The 22,863-nt window shown below is 37.3% G+C and overlaps 1 protein-coding gene across 1 annotated transcript in view; it reads right to left on the minus strand.

Annotated features, from left to right (window-relative positions):
* Positions 1 to 22,863, minus strand: part of ROBO2 (roundabout guidance receptor 2) — a 474,965-nt gene that overhangs the window by 55,664 nt on the left and 396,438 nt on the right. Inside the window, exons 15-18 of the mRNA XM_086763780.1 lie at positions 20,312 to 20,543; positions 14,212 to 14,336; positions 11,283 to 11,454; positions 5,764 to 5,946 (exon numbers count right to left, since the gene is read on the minus strand). Of these exons, the coding sequence (XP_086619906.1) occupies positions 5,764 to 5,946; positions 11,283 to 11,454; positions 14,212 to 14,336; positions 20,312 to 20,543 (712 nt within the window). The remainder of the gene's footprint in view (positions 1 to 5,763; positions 5,947 to 11,282; positions 11,455 to 14,211; positions 14,337 to 20,311; positions 20,544 to 22,863) is intronic.

Genomic DNA, 22,863 nt, shown 5'->3' on the forward strand with positions numbered 1-22,863 from the left:
ATGCCTATCTCTAGTAGGCCACATTTTCCTACCGCAAATGAAAACTTTAATGTTTCCAGCCAAGTCTCATTCCTTTTTCTGATAAGCTGTTCCTCAAATATGAATGTAGATTAATCCTCTTTTAATAAGTATTAACTCAGAACAGATAATCAGCATATAAAAATTCCATCAAATCTTCTGTCTACTTTTGGATGACTCTGTCAAACAATTTATCCTCATTTAACAGTTTCAGGAGCTGCTCCTAAAATGTGTAGCATTCCACAATTCTCCACCTATTTTTAATTTGGTTTTTGTTTACTCAGTTTCACTAAATCTTTAATCCCAAGGAGCAGTAGTCACTAAATAAGCTTACCTACTCATAAGTGAAAATACATATTTGCTCTCTTTGCATGACTGATGGCGTAGACACTTGAAGACACCTGAGTATTCAAGTGAGCAGGTAGTGGCACAATGAGTTTGAGGGCACAGGAAAGATAAGCAGATAAATGAAATTTCTCTTATTTCTACAAATTGATTCAATGCCTTTGTTGTATAACTCCTTACACCAAAACGTGAAAATAGAATTGCAACTTCCAGTACAAAATAAATAAATTCTGTTCTGTCATTGTAATATGGGAATGAAACAATTCATCTATTATATGAGAAGTGTTCAGATATCTATTTTGTGCCATCCATCTTTTCTTGCATCATATAGAAACCCACAGTGCATGTTTATATCCAGGCAATCTGAGTAAAGGATAACCATAAAAATACAAAAAACCCAGTAACAGTGCAGCAGTACTTTAGCTTTTACAGAAACTCACAAACGTAAGACCAATCCATCCTTTATATCACAGAACAGATGACTGAAAAATGGTAATATTTGTCTTTAGTGTCTGTGTGCCAGATTTGTTTTTGCTGATGGTATGTCATGGTCTCAAAAATGTATACTTCCTGTACAGCTGTAGATGATGACACTACTACTTTTCAGTAGTAATCTAACAAACATAGTCGAAAATCATATGTTTTGTAGTACTGATATTACCGAGAATCGATGCCTGGGGAAAAGGACGTGGAGCAATACTGATGTACAGAATTGTGGCTCTGTAAATACTGGAGTCAGTTCAACTGAAAATAAGTAAAAAGATTTAGCTATGATCTTCAGTGTCACTTTATTTGTGACCATCTATGAGTGCTTATGAAAATGTTCCCAAAGACAGAAAGCTTAATGAATTTAACTCAATTATTCTTCTCTGGCACAAACCTTTACCAATTGCATGACATTTGCTGTTTGCTCTTGCCTACACAGTATTACAGTAGTTTAGTCACACTGCAGAAATTTTACCTCTTAGGTGCCTAATAACAGAATACAAATAACAAATAGTCCCAGTGAATGACCATGAAAGAATTTTTTTTAGCAAGTAATTATTTAACTGCAGAATCCAGACTTCTAAACAACTATTTTTAGTGTTTTAAGTTCTACACATATGCAAATACAACTGAAGAAAAACAAACCAACGCCCCCCCCCCGCCCATTTATATCAGAAATAACTGAAAAGACAGGGGGGTTTTTTTGTGTCTGAAATAGAGTAAGTATATGAATGTTCCACTAATACATTCCATTATTTTTATTACACAGCCAAATCAGCAGGTTCTGCAACTTTCTAAAGGAAGAATTAAAAGCAGATGTCTGAACAAAAAGTGTGCACTTTCTAAATCTGAATATATTAGGATAAATTCATCCTTAGTAAAACTTTATTGACAGTTGTCTCTGCTAAGATTCTGAAAGCCACATACCACTGTCTAAATATTTAGATCTGAAACCAAACTGTTTATGAATCATAACTTTGAAGGGAAAAACATACAGTTGTGAGTGTCATCAAACCTCCACAAGCATAGATATGTTTGTCTAAATTATATTATCAACGGCAAATTCAAATATCAGAGAACTAATTATGTTTCTTAGGGAACTCTGCGTACAAAGATTAAAAAAAAAAAAGGACTATATTCTTTTGTAAGAACAAGGGTTTTTTTTTTTAATTAACAACTTTTTTTTTTTTGGACTTGACTACTGTGTCTCCAGAAATTATTACAGGCCAGGAAATAGAACTATGTGCTGTTATAGTTCTATAAAGTTCAAGATATGTCAAAATTATTCTTGAAAAAGCAAGGTTTTGGCAACGCCTCTGACATATCCTAGTTGCTCAGCACATATGGATCAACTGCACTGAATCATGCACAGTCACTGTGGCTCCAGCAGAACCTTGTGTCATGCCAATGTATGCTACAAAGCCAATGGAAAAAATTCACCACAGTCACAGACAGCTGACAGTGGCATAATCATAGGAACCGAATGCAAAGATGTATTATTTCATTTTGGAAAAAATACTATGCCGTGTCTCAAAGAAAAGCAAGTAAAGCATTTAGGGCAGGATGTCTTGTGCCACAACTTACACTAACTTGAACAAATCTGCCTGGAAGCCAGAGGAGCAATTCCTGAGCCTCCAGAGCTTCTCCAAGAGGACACTTCTCCATCAAAATGTCACAGGCCCCTGGGGCAGACACCACCACCTTCGCTCATCTGCCTCGACAGTCATCTGCTCTTCCCTGCCAAGCTAAACACTCAAGCTGTGACTGAAGACAAGCAAGAGCGAGAAAGCAGCTAGCTGAGCATGAGGAGTGGTTCAGCAGTGCAGTAGGAGACATGCCTCTATCACATGGATGGCAGAGAGGACAGAAGAAGAGACAGCTTTGGTAAGTGCAACTGCAGGGCCAAGCTACACACAAAAATACTTTACAGGCTTTTCCTGGAAAATGCTGAGATTTATCAGCCTTTTACACTGTAATGCTGTGTTAAAATTATTTTTGAGTTTTTGGATCTTGAGGTTAGGTATGAGAGCAGAAGCTAATTATTTTTATTAATTATTACTATTAATTGTATACTCTATTTTTCCTGGGTATCCATATGTTTGTATGTACAGACTAAGCTGTTTGTAACCTGCTGTTTCAGCCACATTCTGTTTATTCTTCACATATCTTTAATCACACTTATGATAATGGTCTACTGTATGCTATGTTTTTTGAAGAGATAAAAACTAGGATATCAGCTTTGAATTGGGTAGGCAGAAAAAAAGGAAATGCTTCAATTTCAAAAACACTGTAAAGAAAATGTGTGCATAGAGTAATGATTAGATTGCTTGAAAATTTTAACACCTCATGGTAAGGCCAACGTATATGCAATTAACTGCTAAGGTCAAAGAAAGTTCAATTTCTCCAGTTAGATCTTCAAAAATGTTCAAGATCATTTTTTTGATCTTTAAAATAAAAAGGTAGTCATATATCACTAATGCTTGTTTATCTTAAGTTACTTCAAGCATCTTGTCCTGCAAATTACTTTCAAAACTGCATTATTTGGAGGAGTTTCATGAATAAGAAGTATGCAGAATTACAATGACAGAGGCATTAGTGGTGGTAAATTTCACATTCCCCTGGAATCACTAGGAGAATGAATGCTACATTTTTATCACAGATAGGCAGTAGAAGTATTTGTCTTTGTATTTGGTTTAATTCTGCATATCTCACATGTCCATAAACACTTAAATAGCTAATGTTTGCAATGATATGTTGGTGAGGTAAGAGACAGACTAATGGACAGTACCTGCAGGGGTGAAGGTGAAGGACTGAACTGCAAAACAAGAAAGCAAACACATTGTGAGTTACACACCCTGATAATAAGCGCTAATTGCAGGGCACGATTTTCCTCTGGAATTTACTCAGTTGTGGTTGAATATCATAAGCAGGACATAACAGCTGAGCTTAAAGCAGTAACCAGCCAGCAGCCAATGAGAAATGATGGTTGGAAAGGTGAGCAGCGAATTTTGACAGTCACGTTTGAAGACTTTCTGTGTGGACATGCTGTTCTCCAAATTGTAAACATTAAGATGAATTTTGAAGCATGATCTGTTATGAACTTTCCTTGTTGAAAGCATACAGTATTTCATCATTCTGATGATGGGAATTCTGTGTCATGATGCAATGTTCACATCACACTTAGATGCAGCAAACATCATGAGAAGGAATGGGTTGCAGGAGACACACTGTTTATAATGACTATTATTTACAGCTATGCATTTTAAGGTGTAACAGACTTTGCTCTCAATCTCCCCTCCCTATCCCCAACATGCCAACTCACATATAGGACTAATAATTCCGCTTTTAAAAAAAGGCGTAGTCTTAGCTTGTGTTGAAAGTTTATGTATAGGACTGTTTCCTAAGAGGAATAACAGTACAGATGTTTCTTAATATGAAAAATCTTGAGATCTAGACTGATATTTGATATAAACATATGTGTAAGTGTGTGTGATATATATTAATTTCTCAATTAACAACACTCCACCTCTCAGAGAATAAAAGTCATTGCCGGTAAAGGAAACAAAAAAACGCCTAGGCAAAACGCATATCCTATAAACGATACAGGTGACGCAAGGTGAGGTTCAACAGAAACTGAGTCAGTCCAAGAGCTACTGAAAGGGTCTCTCCTCCCTCTGCTTCCACTGCTCGACTGATTTCTTCTTGAGCTGTCTTGTTTCACTAAGCCAGTGGAAAACTAAGCCAGCAGCAGGGATTCAAAACCAACACAGAATAGTTTCCTTCTGGTTTAGTGAGCCCAGTCAGGACACTGAGAAGTCTGACGACGGCTAACATCAAGGTGAGGAGGCTGTGAGCAGGGAATGAACTTCAGTTTCTGCCAAGTTGTTAGAGATGCTCAGAAACTTGGGGAACCTGTGTCCTCAGGTCTGCGTGTGATAAGTTGTCAATAGAAGAGTACTAGTGTAACTTCAGTGTGATATAATGTCACCATTAAATATGCTGTGTCCACAACTGTGCAAATCTTGCTCAAAAAGGAAATGTTTTCTCTTTTTAAGTGTTAATAAGCACTGCAAGAGAACCTACCCCAATATTTGAAGAACAGTCTTTTTTTTTGTGTTAAATTAGGCTTCAAAGTTTTATGCTAATTCACCTGACTTCCTAAAAATCCAAAAGAATTCTGAAGCATAGACTAATACACAAAACAAACAGGCTGGGAGAGGAAGAAAATATTTTCATTTGGCAAATGCATTTGTTTTTCCAACTGTAGTTTCCAAATCTAATTTGTAACTGAAGCAACACATGTGGTGCAAGAAGGATCACACTGTGAGGGCATTCCAAGGTGTTCTACCTCCAAGACAAGAGTTTTCATCGCTTCTTCCATAGGTAAAATTTGACCACACTTCTCTGTCTAATATATCACTGTCTTCTCCTCCAGGTGTAGGTATAGAGTCACTGATTAAGTGCCTCCATTCATTTCCCATGCACACGGCTTCAAAGACATGGAAATGCATGGGAATGAAGAAGCAGAAGACCGAATACTCTCTCTAACCTTCCTTATAAGGGTTTAGTCTAATTCACATTTGAGCACATAAATGGAGCCAGACTGCTAACAGAGTGCCTTCTGAGCAAGGAGAAAGAGGTACAGTTAATCCTCTTTGTACTTTTTTATGCTAGATGTGCTGGAGATGTAAAAATAAAGACTGTCTTATGATAATGATGAAATGTGGTACCGAGCAATGCATTTAAAGCTTCTCATACACCAGCATTTTCACAGCATACATTTAAAACAGGCATACAAAATTCACCCAGGCCACCTTTGTTGTAAGTCCAACATGTTTTTTAAATAGGTTTAACAGCACCTGTTCTCTTCATGATAGAACCTGAGGAGATGGTAAAAACAGTTCCCGTTCTTACCGGCATAGTTGCTGAGCCCCTTCCTCTTCTTTCTGCGCCAGTACAGCCAGATGCTGAAACCCATCAGAATTACCCAACATGCACCACCGATGCCAGCTATAAAGGCAGGCTGTTTGACAACATCAGTGATTTGCTCAGTTATGCTGTTGTTATTTTCAGTGATGACAACTTCATTACGACCTCCTGCACAAAAGAAATTCGACAGAATGTTGTTATTACAGATTCTGTAATACAAACAGGATCCAAGTACTGCAAAAAAAAGTTTAAAAAAAAAAACAGCAATGCACCTCAGAAGAATTATTCACAGTAGGAGAGCTTTAATGAGTGCCAATGCACATCTGCAAACCAGTGTTTCTAGAAAGTAAATCCATAATCCATTCCAACTTTGCAAACATATATTTGAAAAGATAGTTCTATAGCACTCTCCCAAGTAATCTAACAGATGACAGTCCAGAGTGGTTTGGTTTTTTTTTAAATATACATGTTTGTTGGCTTGGTTTTAAATAATTATAGATATAATAATATTATGAGAAAATGGATAATAGGAAACCAATAAAAAAATAAATCAAGCAATCAATAAATAGCTTTTTCCAAATAAGAAATCCAAATACAAAATATGCTACAACATCAAAAGACAGTTCCTTCTCTCATTGTTGTCAGCATGACAAAAATCCTTACTTAACTCATTTGTTTTTGCTGTATGTTAGAGTTTCCAAATTTAAAATAAAAAACAAAAATATATGTATTTTCAACTGGGGCAAAGATGCATTTTCCAGCAATTATTTAATGGGGAAAACAATCCACACAAATCCTAAGTGCACCAGCTTTGACAAAAAGCAAAAATTTGCATAGTTAACTGTAAGCTCTGAACAATCAGAGCAACAGATGCTGTTTTTTTTCAGCTAGAATAGGCATGACAAATTCTTAACATTAACCTGTAACAAATAATTATGACATGGAACACCAATTAAAGTGACATGCATCAAAAATTACTATATAGGATCTTAAATTGTGCACATTACATTAGAAACCTGTAAATTTCAGTAGGTGCTCCTGCTGTTTTTTCCCCCCTTTTTCTCTAAAAGGGAGCTTTTCTAAAAGAAAAAGCTTGGTGTGTGGCTTGAAAACAAATGCTCATTTAAAATGTGAATGGAAATTCAGGAAATGCTAAAGCATATAGTTCCAGGACCAGCAGTTTTCTGCTTCAAACCTTCCCTTGTCAAAAATAGTTAGTTTTAAAATTAGGAAATGTGGAACATATTTTTCTGAAAAAAATATGAATATTGATTGCATGTGCAATTGATACAAACTGCCCACATCAGCAGTTTTGAAATTGGTGAAAGAATTATATATCACTTCCAGCAAAAGCATTTATATAGCTAAATCCTTGAAATGTTTATGCAGTATTATCAGATGTCTGTATGCATGCTGAAAAGCCATCTGCTGAGACAGAAAAGATGCAAACGCTATGATTCTCCATTACGAGAGTCTATCACATACTTATAAAGGTAGTAGAATATGGTAATAAAACTCTGAAATGGTCATTCAGAGGAAATTATTATAAGTATTGTAGTATCATGCCTTGCTGTGAAAATGTACGTATTCCTCTTCTACAATTTGGCAACACTTAAATTTACCGCTCACTTCTTCCAACAGAACAGCCCCTGTGTCGGCACACTGGCTTTCAGCCTAAAGCAGACAAACAAGGTCGCTGGCTAAAGCAGAGGCGAGAAGTCTGACACTTCCAGGTTCATTTCCACGGGCACCTCTTTGCAGGACACTCCAAGTTTTCAGCAGCCAGGTTGTGAATGAGGATCCCTCCCAGAGGGCCCGTTGGCCTGAGCGTGCCTTCCCTGCCCCAGCTCGTCCACCTGCTGCGAGGACCGGCTCTGCCCCAGTCAAGATGCAGCTTCCGGCCTAAGTTGTGTTCAGAGCTGGACTTGAGCTACCCAGAAAAAAATGTGATGCTTTGCATTATATGGCTATCACACTGTTAATGATCTCAGTGATTTTATTAAGCTTCCTCTCTTTCAGCGCCATGTCAATATTTAGTAATGATGACCGTCTGCTTTTGCAAACAGACTGTTGAAACTGTGCTACAGCTTGGCTTGCTTTCAGTAGTTCTATGCAAGGAACAAAACAGACTTCTCGCAAACAAAATAGGTCCCACAGAAGGATGCTGACACACTACGCCCCGCTAAGGTATAAAAAGGCAGTGTACCAGTGCTGGTATCATGTGTACCAGTGTATACTGGCCATGCTAGTACATGCTTTACTAGCACCAGGGCCTGGTAGCTGCAGCTGTCATTCCCCATCCCTAACTATTTTGTCTTGCCACTGCCAAAGGCTCGAAGGTTTCCAGTTTTGAAACCATCCTGTGACAAGGAAACAAAGGGAGGCAGCAGTGGCTCCTTTGTTGGATTTTCCCCCTTTTTTTTTTCTGCCCACAGAACCAATCTATAGGTGCACTCCAATGCTGAAGGAGGAAGTGCCGAGTGTAAAAATATTATAAAGAGGCACTCTACGGCACGCTCTTCCAGGCACACAATTGATTTTCTAGTAGAAATCAGCATGGGAGTTGATGTTGCTCTAATTGCCATTAACTTTCAGTTAATTTCTGTGCCCTTTGGAGGAGAGGTAAAAGCAGTGGGACAGTGACGAAACAGGTAGTATCAGCGCTGCTTTGGAGGCAGCTGTGGAGAAGACCAGGCAGGGAAGTGCTTAAGAGACACTGGCTTTGGGAGAGAACACTCTTTGACTCAAGAAAAGAACAACTGTTTCCCACTAAGGCCTCCAAAAAGTCTGAACATCTTGTTTTCTTCTCTTAGGTCAGAAACCAGTCTTTTGAGAATGGAGGATGTGAAAGCAAACTACAGAGAGCCTGGGAAGAGATTTTAGTGGACTTTACGCTCTCTCTCTCTTCTATGGGTAGGTGCAATCTGTCTCCAAATTACCTTCTAAAGTTTGCAGTCTGGCTGTTTGCTCTTACCCTTCAGTGCCTAGCAATTACAACTACAAAAGTAATAATTCATTCAAATGTTGAAATAACTTGCCTTGTGAATTCGATGACTGAAAAATAAATGGATACAGACGAATGTTACCCACTGACATCGCGTAATAAAATTAATATAATCTTTGGAGTTTGGGGAAACAAACGGCATTAATTTTGTATTCCTTTATATAATATTTAAACAAAAGTAATAAATATGTCATCTAAGTTATCGGTGTACTATTTCATATACTGCAGGTGTTTCTGTAACAATGCTGTCAGTTCAACTAATTAGAACATAGACAAGGGAAGTATGCGACCTGTAACGCTCCATTGTTCCTGAAGACAAAAACATAATGAAATATAATGTCTTCCTCCCATTGGAGAGTAACAAAGAACAAAACTAATTTGTCAGACCAAAAATTAATTAGATACATCAGATTCGATTTTACCTATTACTGTGAAAGTTTGCAGCTGTTCCTCATATTATTATGCCAGTAATGGAATGTAAGAGTGAACAGGCCAACTGATGAAGAGAAATAATAGCTATACCATTAACCAATATTACTGTTATCTCCAATTTTATTTCTAACTTTCCAAGTGAAATTTTTTAGCATATCAATAGTGACCATAAAAAATTTATTATTGATTCTCTGTAAGTCTTCAACAAAATTTTCCAATGTCCTGCTTGATGTATGGGAACAGGATTCCTGTAACAGTGACACAATTTCTAACTAAAGAAATAATATACTTCCTACTGCTCCATATTCTCCTGGTTTTATTTTCTGGATTGTCATGGGTCTGTTATCTAGAACTGGTCTGGGAATTCAGCAGTTGAATATCCACCATGACACTCAACTATTTTCAGAAAAAAAAAAAAATCTTCTTAGAAGAACATATCTTATATTTAAGAATAACATCATCTTTCTTTTTATACACTAAACTCTGTATTTCATAACAGTGAAAGTCATACTGTCTAGCAACACGGCTTAACTCTCCTGCATCACTGACCTACTCTTGCCACAATTCAGTATTTCTACAGTTGTTCATTCTTTCTGGAAGCTGTTAAATAGTACAAGCACCAGGCCGTATAGGATTCATTATAATACAATCACTCTATAACGTTTTCCCATTCATGATGATGTTTCTCCACATTTAACTCTTGATTACACTAGTGACTTTTAATAAGGAAAAAGTCAGGATGAAGGGCTGTACCCAGATGCAGGGCTGAGCATTCTGGGAATCACCCAGCAAAGCACTTCAGCGCAAGTTTAACTCACAACACATCAAGTGACACAAGCTACACATGTGCTTAAAATGAAACACACGTAAGTGTTTTGCTGGAACAAGCCCAATGTGTTTAATGCACAGCTAGATGGACTATCTAGTGAAAAAGAAGCCCTGCTCAAAGCAAATCCAATGACAGACTGGTCACATCAGCTATTTTCACAGAAGTCCAAAATTTAGGCCTATTAGATAATAGGTTTCTTGCATTTTCAAAAATTTCTTGTTTTCAGTTCCAGAAAACTTCTTTCCCCTCTTTTCTTTGGCGTTGCTGTGGCTGCCTTTCTCCAAAACCAGTGCTACCTTCACCTCCACTCTTATATTTCCTTCTCCAATGACAATATATTCAAAGTTGACATACTCCAATTTCTGTTTTGATGTATAGCGAACCTGAGTATCATTAAACATTTAAGCAATGCTTAGGGGACAGCCTTTCCTACAGGTCTACATATAAAAGAATAGTCCATGTTTGGAACATTGTGTTGACAACATTTTCCAGAAAGTAAGTATTTAATGACAACAAAAGACCCACAAACAAACAAAAGCCCATTTAAGTAATAACTAAATTAGATCACACAGATAAAATAAAAAAAAAATTCAAAAGAGGTGCTACTTCGCACAGCTCAATTACTTCTATTATTGCTCTTGCCTTTATATTTTATGCTTGAGAAGAATTTCAGAAGAAACAGAATCTGTGTTTCCCTCAGGTCAGGAAATTAATTCAGCATGGAAACCACTACTAAAAAGCACTCATTTCAAAGGCAGGGATGGTAATACTATCTTTGCTCTCCATTTGGAATAGAGGCCACTTATTCTTTGACAGAGGAAGCTCATCTGCTTGGGATACTTGAGAAACACTGACTTCAAACGTTCAAAAAACCAACTGTAAATAGTTGCCTTAAGCACCAACGGTACGAGTAAGGCAATATTACAGTCATCTGAACAGGAGCAAAAGGGAGCTCGAGCAGTTAGTTCCGTAAGTCCACCACTTCCAACTTGCCGAAGCGGTAAATTCATTTAAAAAATATTAAATCACTTTCACTAGATAATCCGCATTTTCTCATCTGTCTTGGGAACATATGACACAGTATCAGCAGGCAGTGGGATGTTAAAAGCTAACTAACTAGCTCTATCCAAATCTCATTTTTATGCTCTATGGATTTTTATGTTTCCAGAAGTGATTTACAACAGCATTTCTGAAAGTCAAAACAGGTAAAATAAAACAACAAAACAGACAAACACTTACCAATTATTATGGGTTGTGGCTCACTTTTTACTCCCACACCTGCACTGGTGCTTGCAGCAACTTCCACACGGTACTGAATACCTGGATATAGGCCACCTATTACTACAGACCGAATGGCTGCATCTACTGTTTTGTTGATATGAAAGCGAGTCTCATTACCTAGGCACCAGATCTGGGACAAAAGTCGATGTGTTAAAAATATGAAATTCTTCATAATCATAAACAATTGTGCATAGATATGACATATCAAGGCACTGCATGACAATCACTTATTGTGGACTTTCTAACAATGTTACTCTCCTGGAGCAGCTGGAATTGGGATGATCTAGTTCAGCAGGCTATCCCAGATTAGGACAAAGCCAGCTGGAAAGACTGCTTGCAAACTCCTCTCTGGACCCTGGCTCTCCATGGACTGCAAATTCTGTGGTTACACTTCTTAGAAGCACAGATCAGAGTCATCCAAATGAAAAAGAGGCGTTACACATTAATTGAAATCTTATTCAGCAATATGATTACCACTAAACCTTTCCTAAACAAAAATCCACATTTTTTTTCATTCTTAATTTATCACTGAATAGCAAAAGGACACCAAATAATATAAGTACACGTACTAAAGAAGAAAAAAAATTCAGAATTCTTTTCAACTTCCTTTCACTGCACAACAGGGACATGTGAAATTTTTGAAACTGAGTAAATATAAACTCACTTTTTACTGCTGCTTTTGTGATTACTTACATTGTTCAGGAATCCAGATATCAGTTCCTGACTCAATTACTCTCTAACTAAACAGAAAAAATACTCTATAATCTCAGTTGGCACTTTGTGATGAGAATGGTCTATGATTTCAGAGTGCTATGTTTCTCTCTAGCATTTTTCCATAGGCTGTTCCAAAGAAGTTTCAAAACTAAGACCTTTTAGAGATTCTCCTTCAGTTATTGCTCCCTGCACATACTGCTTCTGTATTATTAAAGAAAGCATTTACTACCACTCAAAAAATCAATGCATAAAGTTATCATATGTACACTATATCATTATAATAGCAGAAGACAGCAGTATTGGTAAAACTGCTGTCAACAACCGTCTGATGTGTCTATGCAACAGCAATGCTCTCTTTACCCATATTTTTGACCCTCAATGTTTTGTCACACTTTATCTTCTTTTTCTGTGAAACACTGAAAAAGACTTGGAGGGCAAAATAAACCCTCGTTCTCCTAAACTAGAGTAGATGTTATTTGCAAACCAGAATGCATTAGGGTGAGAAAGTATTGCATTTATTCTTTCACTCCTTGTCTGTCCTGGTCTTAGGACCAGCAGCTCTGAGATTCCCCTAATTAAAGGCATTTATTTCATAAATAAATTTAAAAGAACTCTGATGCTTGAAGTGGAATCAACCGATCTACATTCAACTTGTTAGAAAACGGACTGTGAAACCTCAGCAGTCATTTTATGCTCAAGGAAGTATTAGACTCTTTGCACTACATTCACTATACCCAGCTCACTTATCAAGCAGTCACCTAATATAACACAGAAAGGATGCAATAGGTAGTGACTCCACCTGTTTTTATAAACAGCCCAGAGGAACGAGCACTCACCTGGAACATGGCTTTTATTAACCATCAGTCCATTTTGTTTCATATCTACATTTTTTGTGGTTTGGGAGTGTGCTTTACTTATTTGCCTATAAGCCCTTGATGGTTAATATAGACTTATACTGGAGTCAGTACCAAGGTCAATTAACTCAAAAGATAATTATTAAATGATATGAAAATGAGATCAATAAAATACTGGGATTAATAAATCTTGATATTGACTAAAGGCAAAACAAAAGAAGTGCTATGCTAAACATAAATATTGTGAGCATTTACTGCATCCCTCTGGCCAAACTGGAAGAGGTTGAACCATTAGTTGATTTAAAAGTCAAGTACTTTCTCCCTTCTCAATACTGCATTCCCTCAACATAGAGCAGGGAAAAAAAATTACATCTTTTAGTGTGAAATAAGCTGCATCCACCACTTCCACCCTTTGTGGGACTGTCAAGAAAGCTGCCCTGCTCTATTTAAATTTAAAATTTCACACTAGGTATACAAACCAGCCACAGTAAAGTTATTTAACAAACAGTGTGTTCCATGGTCACAAGACTGTGACAACGCTGAACTTTGCCTGATCATTTTCTCCATAGTCCTCCACCCCAATAACATACTGCACATTTTCCATGTTGTGAAAACACAGACAACAACATTACAGACAACAACATTACAGACAACAACAGAATTTAAGATGATATACAAGGAGTGGATACTTTGAGCCATCTTAACAACAAAGAAGGAGAAAATATAACCAATTCAGGCAACTCTCACCCAACAAACTCTGGATATAGTAGTGGTGTTTAACCTGTTCCTCAGAGCAAACAATCTAGCACTTTAAATTGTGAATCCTGACAGAGGTAGTGCTCGGAAGAAGTCTTGTATTCTCCCAGAGCCACAGCCCTTGACTTTGACCTGGAAGTGCTAAGATTAGCGTTTTGCAGGGGAAAGAAGAGGTATCTTTCCTGCCAGCTTTTCTGCCAGACTGAAGGCAGAAAGATGGGGATTTCACAGCCTGTCTTGAGACTGCGGAGGCCCTTAGCCAAAAAAAACCCTTCTTCTCATTTCACAGCAGGGAAAAGCTAGAAAGAGAAGCACTCTGAAGTAGCAGGCAATTACAACTCTCTTTCAGAGCTAGCTCATGGGTTTTTTGTTCTGAATATAATAGTAGTACTGCTTTTAAAAAAAATCCATAAGCAGTCACTCCTCTCTCTCTCTCTCCATACAATTATATGGGCAGCTGTAAATATTGTCAAAATCTAAATCCATAAACAGTGCTATTGTTCTGTAATTCAAGCAGGCTGTTTCCTTCAACACGCAACCCTCCCATTAGACATCGTTTCTACCTTATACTCCTGGATGACGCCATTTTGGTGATCTGGAGGGGGAGGATCCCAGGAGATGCTGATACTTGTGCTGTTGTGGTTTCCAACTGTCAGGACAGTAACAGACTGAGGAGGGGCACTTGGAGCTACACCAAAGAGAAGGAACAGACAGAAGCGAGACATTAATCCATCTGCTAGAGCACGAATTCTGCTGAAACAGTATAAAAGCAAGCAGACAGTATACAACATATACACTTTCCGCAGGCCTAGGTATGCACATTTTGTTAGGCACTGACAATTTTGAAAAATGCCTTTCTAAAGAGAAGCATAGCGCTGAATGACAATGTGGAATTTGTGGCAATGGAGAATCAATACACATCAACACACATTCCTCATTTATTTATATTTAGCATTTCTTCAGTTTGTATTGGAATTATTCTCATGCTTGCATTTGTTTTCCATAATATGCACGGATAAGTATGGATATATCAACTAAGTCATAATGTAAGGCTGCTTCATCCAGCCTGAAAAGTGTTTTGATTCCTCTTTCCCCACATGGTCTAATAATAACGTGAGCAGTAGATGTTTAAGGATCTTTTTTTAATTCCCTATTTGTTCTCTAGAAGACATTAACTTAACAGGTTCAAACACAAAACCTTGCAGCTCCTAGGTGGAAAAGGGTTAAAATGTTCAGGGCTTTACATCAAATGCCAGTGGACAGGGATGCGATGCTGCTAAGTAAGGTCAGATATATACTTTTGTCCTCTTTTCCCTAGGCAAATTGCTTTCTCTTCAGAGTTCTGTTCAGTTCAGCCATTCACAGCTGTTTGGCTGGCCACTGCATATCAAGGCCACATCTACAAGACAATTACTTGCCAACCCTGCCACTTTGGCTGTAAGCATGAAAAAAAAAGAAAATCATAGCGTTAGTGATCAGAGCTAGGCTGGCAAAGCCCCTCTTGCAGCTACACCAGCAGCACGGTGCTTTTGTTGGCTCAGGACTTGCTGTTTGGGAAGTGGCGCAGCAACTCTGCTACAGAAAAGTCCCCTCTGTGAGCATCTGCTGCATCTCCATGAGGAAGCTCTCCCACCATAGCTGTAGCTATAGGAAAGACAGGGAGAAACTCTTCAGCAGGTCCCATTGTGATAAGACGAGGGATAATGGTTTTAGAATAGATGGGAGGCAAATTCAGACTGGATATAAAGAAAAAAAAATTTGCAGTGAGGGTGGTGGAACACTGGAATAGGTTGCTCAGAGAGGTGGTAGATGCCCCATCCCTAGAAACATTCAAAGTCAGGTTGGAGCAACCTGACGTGGTTGAAAATGTCCCTGGTCCTTGCAGGGGGGTTGGACAGGGGTGACCTTTAAAGGTACCTTCCAACCAAAACTATTCTATGATTCTATATGTCCCTCATCAGCCACTTAAAACTTTTTGCAGTCCCCCTTCTCCCCTCCCTTACTTCCAGGCTAGTCTTGAAACTCCATTGCAGTGGCAAGCTAAGTCACCAAAGTGCTATGTATTAAGGTATAGTCCCTGGGGAAAATATTATTGATAACAGCTGCACTGAACTGGTCCTAGGATCCATCTAGTCCATTTATCCCAGTCCATCTATTCCAGTCTTCAACAAAACTAATTGATAGAGGCTAGGAAAGTGTGAACTAATAAACCGAGCATATAATGATACCTCTCCAGGCCAATTTTTCAATTCACAGAAGCCTGTTGCTTAGACATTTTCTATTCCAGGGTGATGACTTTGTATATAATAACACCATCCTTATGGATATTTTTTCTTCCATGTATTTATCATCACCTTAAATACGATCTTAAAACATTTATTTTTAAAATGGAAGGTTATTTTGAAGACTTACAGCAGACCTTGTACCAGACCCTAAAATATTTATGACTCCTCCCTGCTCCAGTGCCAAATCGAGATGACCCTCTGGTTTTGGGCATCTCACGTCGTATGTCATGGCTCCCTGAATCCAGGTCCCTGGTCTAGAGTATTCCTATTCAGAGAGGACTCCTTCACTGCGGAGCTCTATGGCAACAGGACTCTAGTCTTATCTTTAACAGATATTCCTGATGGCATGAAGATCCTTGGACCATGCTTCTCAGAAAAGCAAAAAGCCACTGGCATCTTTGTGTTAAAGTCTGGCAGGTTTAACACAACTAAACACAGCCACAGATATCAGGAGTATTTAAGATTCCTGAATCAATTCAGATTTCCTTATTGTTCCCCACGGCGTCTTTTAGACTGGCTGTTTCCACTTCGGATGCTTCTCACCACTTGGCCCGGCACAGGCTCAAGAAGCTGAGCTCAAATCCCTACCCTGATAACCCTGAAGAGCTGGAATAGCCTGTTGCAGGAATCACACAAGGTGTGTATCAGAGGTGGAGACAAGGGACATGCAAGATTACATTAGGAAAAAAAAATATTTTCGAGGAAAAACGACACATGTATTATTGTCCTGTGAGGCTGCACATCTTGGCAACTACATTTTCAGATGCTGGTTCAGCTGCAAAGTAAAGAGTGCTTGGTAGAGTCCTTGTGACCTTGAACGATTCAGGGAAACAGTGGACTGGAGGGGAGAAATGTGAAACTCGGAGTGAAGCATGGAAAGGTGGCCTTGGGCTACTCCTTGCAATTGTGCAAAGCATAAAATTGGTGAAGTTAATAGTTGCATTGTGTATTTTATGGCAAGTGAAATAATTTGCCACACAGTAAAAAAATTTGCATTTTAAAAGTCTTCAAGTTATTCAATAACAACAAAATCATGAATAAATGTATGTGTGTGATATTAATTAGAAAAACATTTTACATGAAAAATATAAAAATAAAAATGGCAAAGCTTAACATTGTGTAACTTTTTTGGTTTTGAGCACAGTGGAACAAACGTATTTACTTTCATCCTCAAACACAAAGGGCATTCAGAAATATAATTTCTTATATACACATACCTGGAAATACACACAGAAAGAGGAGAGTAAATGCTAAAGAAATGTAAAATGAATACTGTACTCTAACACTGGAAGAAAAACATACTGTATTCATTTGTCTTTGCATTTAAACTGCATGAATATTCTAGTTAATATCCTACCAGTGTGTGTTTTCTTTTTTTTTAATGATACATGGTAAGTTTGAAGCAAAATTAAAATTGCAGCTGATGAATGCAGCTGAAAGTATCATTTTAGGAGCTGCACTAAGGTAAGAAGGAATTGACAGATAGCACCTGATGAAAACTAAAGGAGACTTCCATTACCAACTGTCATTATTTTTGTGGTGACAAACAATATGCATAACAAATACTATTCCGTAAAGTTATTCCAAAAGAGATTTAAAAGAGTGGATGTAATTGAAAAAAAAAAAAATCACCTATCTTTACAGCAAGTGTGAAACAAATAGCGACAATTATAAAATAAAATATTTTATTTAGCTTTTTTTCATATGTGTATACACATATATGTATCTAACAGTTCTGTTTCCTCTCTCTGATAATATCACTCTGTAAGCTGGCACCATGATATAAATTAAGCCACTCGTCTGACACTGCTGCAGTTATTAAATAGACCACATTGGAAAATAACATTTTTTAAACCGTTTTCTCATTTCCCTTGCTGCTGGCTTGTGGAGAACACCTTGCCTGCTTCTTGACAGGTCAATTATTCCAGTGCTCAGCTTCTTCTTACAGATATGAAAGAACCCAAATCGCTGCTCATCTTTTCCAGACGCAGCCAAACAGAATTCCATTTGTTACCTTCACAGGGCCAAAGAGGCAGGAGATGGATGGATACTGAACTGTGACAAATGTCTGATCTAGAGGAAAAGTCTAACTGCAGCAAAATTTATTTTTGGAGGTAGGACTCAGAAGTAACATCGCATGTAAAATTAAATTCAGCAGAAAGCTGCCACTACCTTTTCGTCATACTTTGCCTTTAGCAGGGCTATTTGTTTTGATGTTGAAAAAAAACTTCCAACGTGCGTATCACTCTTCCGAATTATTTTCTAAAATAGTATAGCTGACATTTTTTAAAAGTCTAAAAAAGCTCATTTTCAAAATGGAATCACAGGCGACACAGCAGGTGGGGTACCTTTAAATAGACTGCCATCTTTCTTCATTGAATGAGAAGCAAATCACTGTCATGACACATTTAGTTGATGTTATTTTTGAAATATGCGAACACTAATATAATTATGAAGATAATGGGAGGAATAAAAGAAAATATCTGTAGAGCTGCATCTACTGAACATCTTACTTTTCTCCTGGAAGTACTTAACTTTATCACCCAAGCAAGAGGAATAATTATTTACAGGGGCTGACATTTGTCTGATGATAATACTACATGTTATAGGCTGATTTTTTTTGAGAGAGATACTTGTAAACAGACTCCTGGAAGGTTATATTAATCTACAAAGTGGATCCTAGGCTGTGAGTTATGCATATCTGTAGGCAATAAAAGTTTTTTAAATGGTCACTATGTGGAAAGTTATTCCACATGAACAAAGTGGCCTTTAAAGTAGAAAATTACCTGACAGACTCTGCTGGGAGCTGAGGTTTATAAAACAAAATGTAATTCCTCTAGCATTTTATAGAAATAGACAGGAGGTATAAAATCTTCTCTGTTTTTCAGTAGTTCTCAATTTACCTTTAGTAAGGGACAGTTAGATGACCTAAATAAACAACAAAAACCAATTGAAATTGGTCAAGAAGAAAATCTGCTAGTGGGAGGACAAAATCCTACCTTTTAACTCTAGAAAAGCAATTCCACCTGTAGAAAGATTTTTCTTTTTTTTTTTTTTTTAAAAAAAAAGCTTTGTTCATGCTGCTGCAAAGATATTCTGTACTGATTGATTTAGGCTTTATAGTCTGAACAAAGAAAAGGGAAACGTAAAGTCCCAAATTCTAAATCAGACTTGAACAATGCTTTCCACATGCTCTTCTACGTGTTGCAGGACAGCGAATTTACTCATCTATAAAGTATGAACAGCAAGCAAGTTATCTTCAGGATTACTTATTTGTTGGGCAATAATCATTACAAATCAAAGAGAAAAGTGAGTAATAAGTGAATCCATTCTAAAATTAAAAAGTACTTGGCAATCAGCACTAAATTAAACCTCAGGAGACTACTGTAAATGATTAAGATACATCTTCAACAGGAAGGAAAGAGTGTACTCAAAACCCACCGAAACCATATAAGCATTTTGAAACTTCACCAGTATTTCTCTCCCTTGCTTTGAAAGAAATCAATGAAACAGAGAGATGAACCCTCATTGTTATGATCATCCTTCTACTTTTACAGGAGAGATTCTCCATGCAAAGATTGCATTACATAGGTAGAAAGATAAGTTTCTTCTGCATTTCTAAGAGAAAAAGATGAAAGTGACTTACATCTCACCTCACTCCTTTTACTTTTCAATAAAAAAACAGCAGTGGAGTGCATATGTTTTAGCAAAACTATATACCACTCTACATGCTACAGATATAAATGCTTATGCATTTCAGTAGTGTAAACTGTTTACTATGTCTACATCCTGCGTGTTTCACAGAGGCTTGAAAGGTGCCTAAGGAAATCTTCCTATAACTAAATAGAGCAGTTTCATGAACGGCAAGCTAACAGAAATACTAAAGTGGCATGCCCTTCAGATTAGAGTTCCTTCAGACTACTTAAGTATCTGTCCTTCACTAGTCCCTATTTCCCAGCCACTGTTCTTTTACATTATTATCCGTTCAGAAAGAAGTGCTTACTATCAAATACTCTTCTGTAAAAGGTTTTATTTATTAGTTTTATTTTCAAAGTGCAGACCAAAGTATTTTATTGCAGTGACACTGGTTATAAAAGAGTCACTGCAGTGCACACTTTTTGGAAGACCCAAAGCCACCTGGACATTAGAAGGACATATCAGCCAGAAGAATATAGCACTGGCTCAGTGCTTTCTCATGGAATACTTACATGAATATTATATTGAATTCTAATGCCAATTCTATATCTAACAGACAGAAATCATGTGGAAGAAATAGAGCTGAACGTACACATGCATACAATAACCACAATGGTCACTCTTGATTTCACATTCACAGCTAGGTATGGAAGCCTGTTGCTTTTCTGATCACTTTACTAACCTTCCTCGGTCGTACGAGCAGACTTTGATTCACTGTCCATTCCTTGGAATTCATTGAAATAAGGGCGAACTTTAATTTCGTAAGTGACGCCCTTTTTCAAGCTCACAAGGACAGCACTACGCTCAGTTGGGACTTTGACCTCCAAATTCTGCCATACAGCTGGAGAAGGCAGGCCAGACATCTGGCGATACATTACTCGGTAGCCTTGAATAAACTGGGATTGGCGGTCAACCTAGAAAGGGCATTAAATAATACATCAATAAACATAGTAAAGTAACAAAACTGTATAAAAAGAAAACAAAACATTTGCCTAGAATACTTTTCCCCCATGAAAAAGAGAAAATTAACAGTTGTTTAAAGCGCTGAATTTAAAAATCAAACTGTCTTCTTGCAAGTCGCTGTTGATTAATTGTCTATAAAGAACATTTTTCTCACATTACTTATTATAGAACATTTCTATTTTACTTTCTCCAGCTCTATGTATCATGACAACTACCACCTCAAATCATAAAACAAGGCCCAACCCCTGCAACCAACCATGAAAACACGACTTTGGCATAATGCTTACTGTATGTAAACTTACAAAGCACATCTTGGCTACTGATGTGCTGAAATACAAGAAGAAAAGAAAAACAAATTCTTTTCAGAAAAGGACAAGTCTTTGAAGATACCCTACATGCTTTCAGTTACTCCATTACTTGGCTCACAGCTCATCTTTTCATGAGATGCTCAGGAAAGTAAAATAAACATAAGACAGACGCAGAGAAAACAACTTCCAAGGACATGTGCTGCTTCTCGCATTCACAGTCTAAGCAGTCTCGTTGCATCCTGAGCTTGTGATGCTCTCAGGCCATCAGATGGAGACGGAATGTTGTTTCTGGTTTATATTTTATATGTTGCTGGGCAAGCACAATTCACGATTGGATCATACACAGAAGTTTAACAATTCTAACCTATCATAGCTATAAACTGGATTATTATTTGAAGGAAAAAAATAAAACGTGTTTTATATTGGAAATGCTGTATGTATTTTTTCACTTGGGGAAAAAAAAAAATCACAAAACAATGATTCAAGCTATTTTGATGTTTGTATGAATTCTGCCTGAAAAAAAACAGTCAAAACAATTTGATGGATAAAATCAAACCAAACCCAGCTGCTTCTGTAGCCGTCAAATAAAGAGTTTAAGAAAACACAGCACAAATAACAAAACTATATTGTTCGGTAAATCTCTGGGACATAACTGAGATTCAACAAGCAGGATTTCTTTTCTGTTCTTGACAATTTTCTAGCTCAAAGATATTTCAGAATTAGAGATACATTTGTTTGACTTATTTTAAGAATAAATGCATTTAGGGCTGAAAACACAAACCAGGGTCTATTACGCTTCTATAATCTTGTTACAGTTTATTGAGGCATTGAGAGGGGACACAGATTCTTAGACATTAAAAAGCAGGGCAAGCAAGAAGAAAGCTTTATTTATGAGAGCAAAGTAGAAATGTCTTTCATCAAAACTGTCACTGCTAAAAACCTTGCAACATATGTTACAACAACATTAAGCTTGCATTTTATAAACTTCTCTACATTCACTTTAAGTGAATTTATGCACTGAAAGAGGGATATAACTCACAATAATAGCTTGTTAATACTGAAAGAATCAAGCTGTGTTTTTAAGAAGAACATTAAGCAGCTGTTTCCAGATGAAGGGAGTCTGTAAATCAGAGTAAATTGTTTTTATCCATGTTTGACTTTCATTAACTAAATGTTTTACAGACATAAAGACTTTATGAACCTCATGTTTACTACAAAATTCAGCAAGAATAACGCTTTCATGTACTTTGTAACACAGATTCTCAACCTAAACTACAATATAAGGCTATGATGTTTAATAACCAAACACTGAGTTTGATTCCTGCCTAACTTCTGAGTTAGAAGCTACGCTGAAAGATGACATAACTTTGTTAGAACTTTCCATTTTGTCTTTGCTGTGCTTTTAATCTTTACTGACTGTTGCCTAGTGGAGAACATCCAAAAATTCAGAATTGACTAGGCTGAACAGCAACAATGTATTGCTACAAAACAGTAGAAAAATTGTTTTGCACGGCATGGTACAAACACAAATGCACCCACCAACTCACTAAGAACTGGACTCCTCTAGTATACCTTTAGTATAAGTCCATCACATTTTTGTATCTACTTACATATAGGTAATGTACAAATTATTCATACATCTCTTTTCCTTCTAGATTTCTAAGTTCCTAACCTAAAAGACTAAACAATGCAAGGAATATGAAAACAGAATGCAGTAGTTCAACATGGTTGTCATGTGCTACAAGCTAGCTTAATCTAGGCCTCACACAAGTTTCACAGAGTTTTCAATTAGATGTTTGATTACAACAGGGCTGAGTGATCTGCCCAATTTCAGATTTTTGACAGTGATTCCTTTGTTCAGGTTCTGGGAGGGTACTTACAAAAGAAAATACTACACATTTTTAATGTTTTCTATAAACATCCAGTAGCACTCAGTATGAAGGAGAGGATATGAAGCTGTCTC

The sequence above is a fragment of the Chlamydotis macqueenii genome, chromosome 1 (genome assembly GCF_036417535.1).
Source record: "Chlamydotis macqueenii isolate bChlMac1 chromosome 1, bChlMac1.mat, whole genome shotgun sequence".
Lineage (NCBI taxonomy): Eukaryota > Metazoa > Chordata > Aves > Otidiformes > Otididae > Chlamydotis > Chlamydotis macqueenii.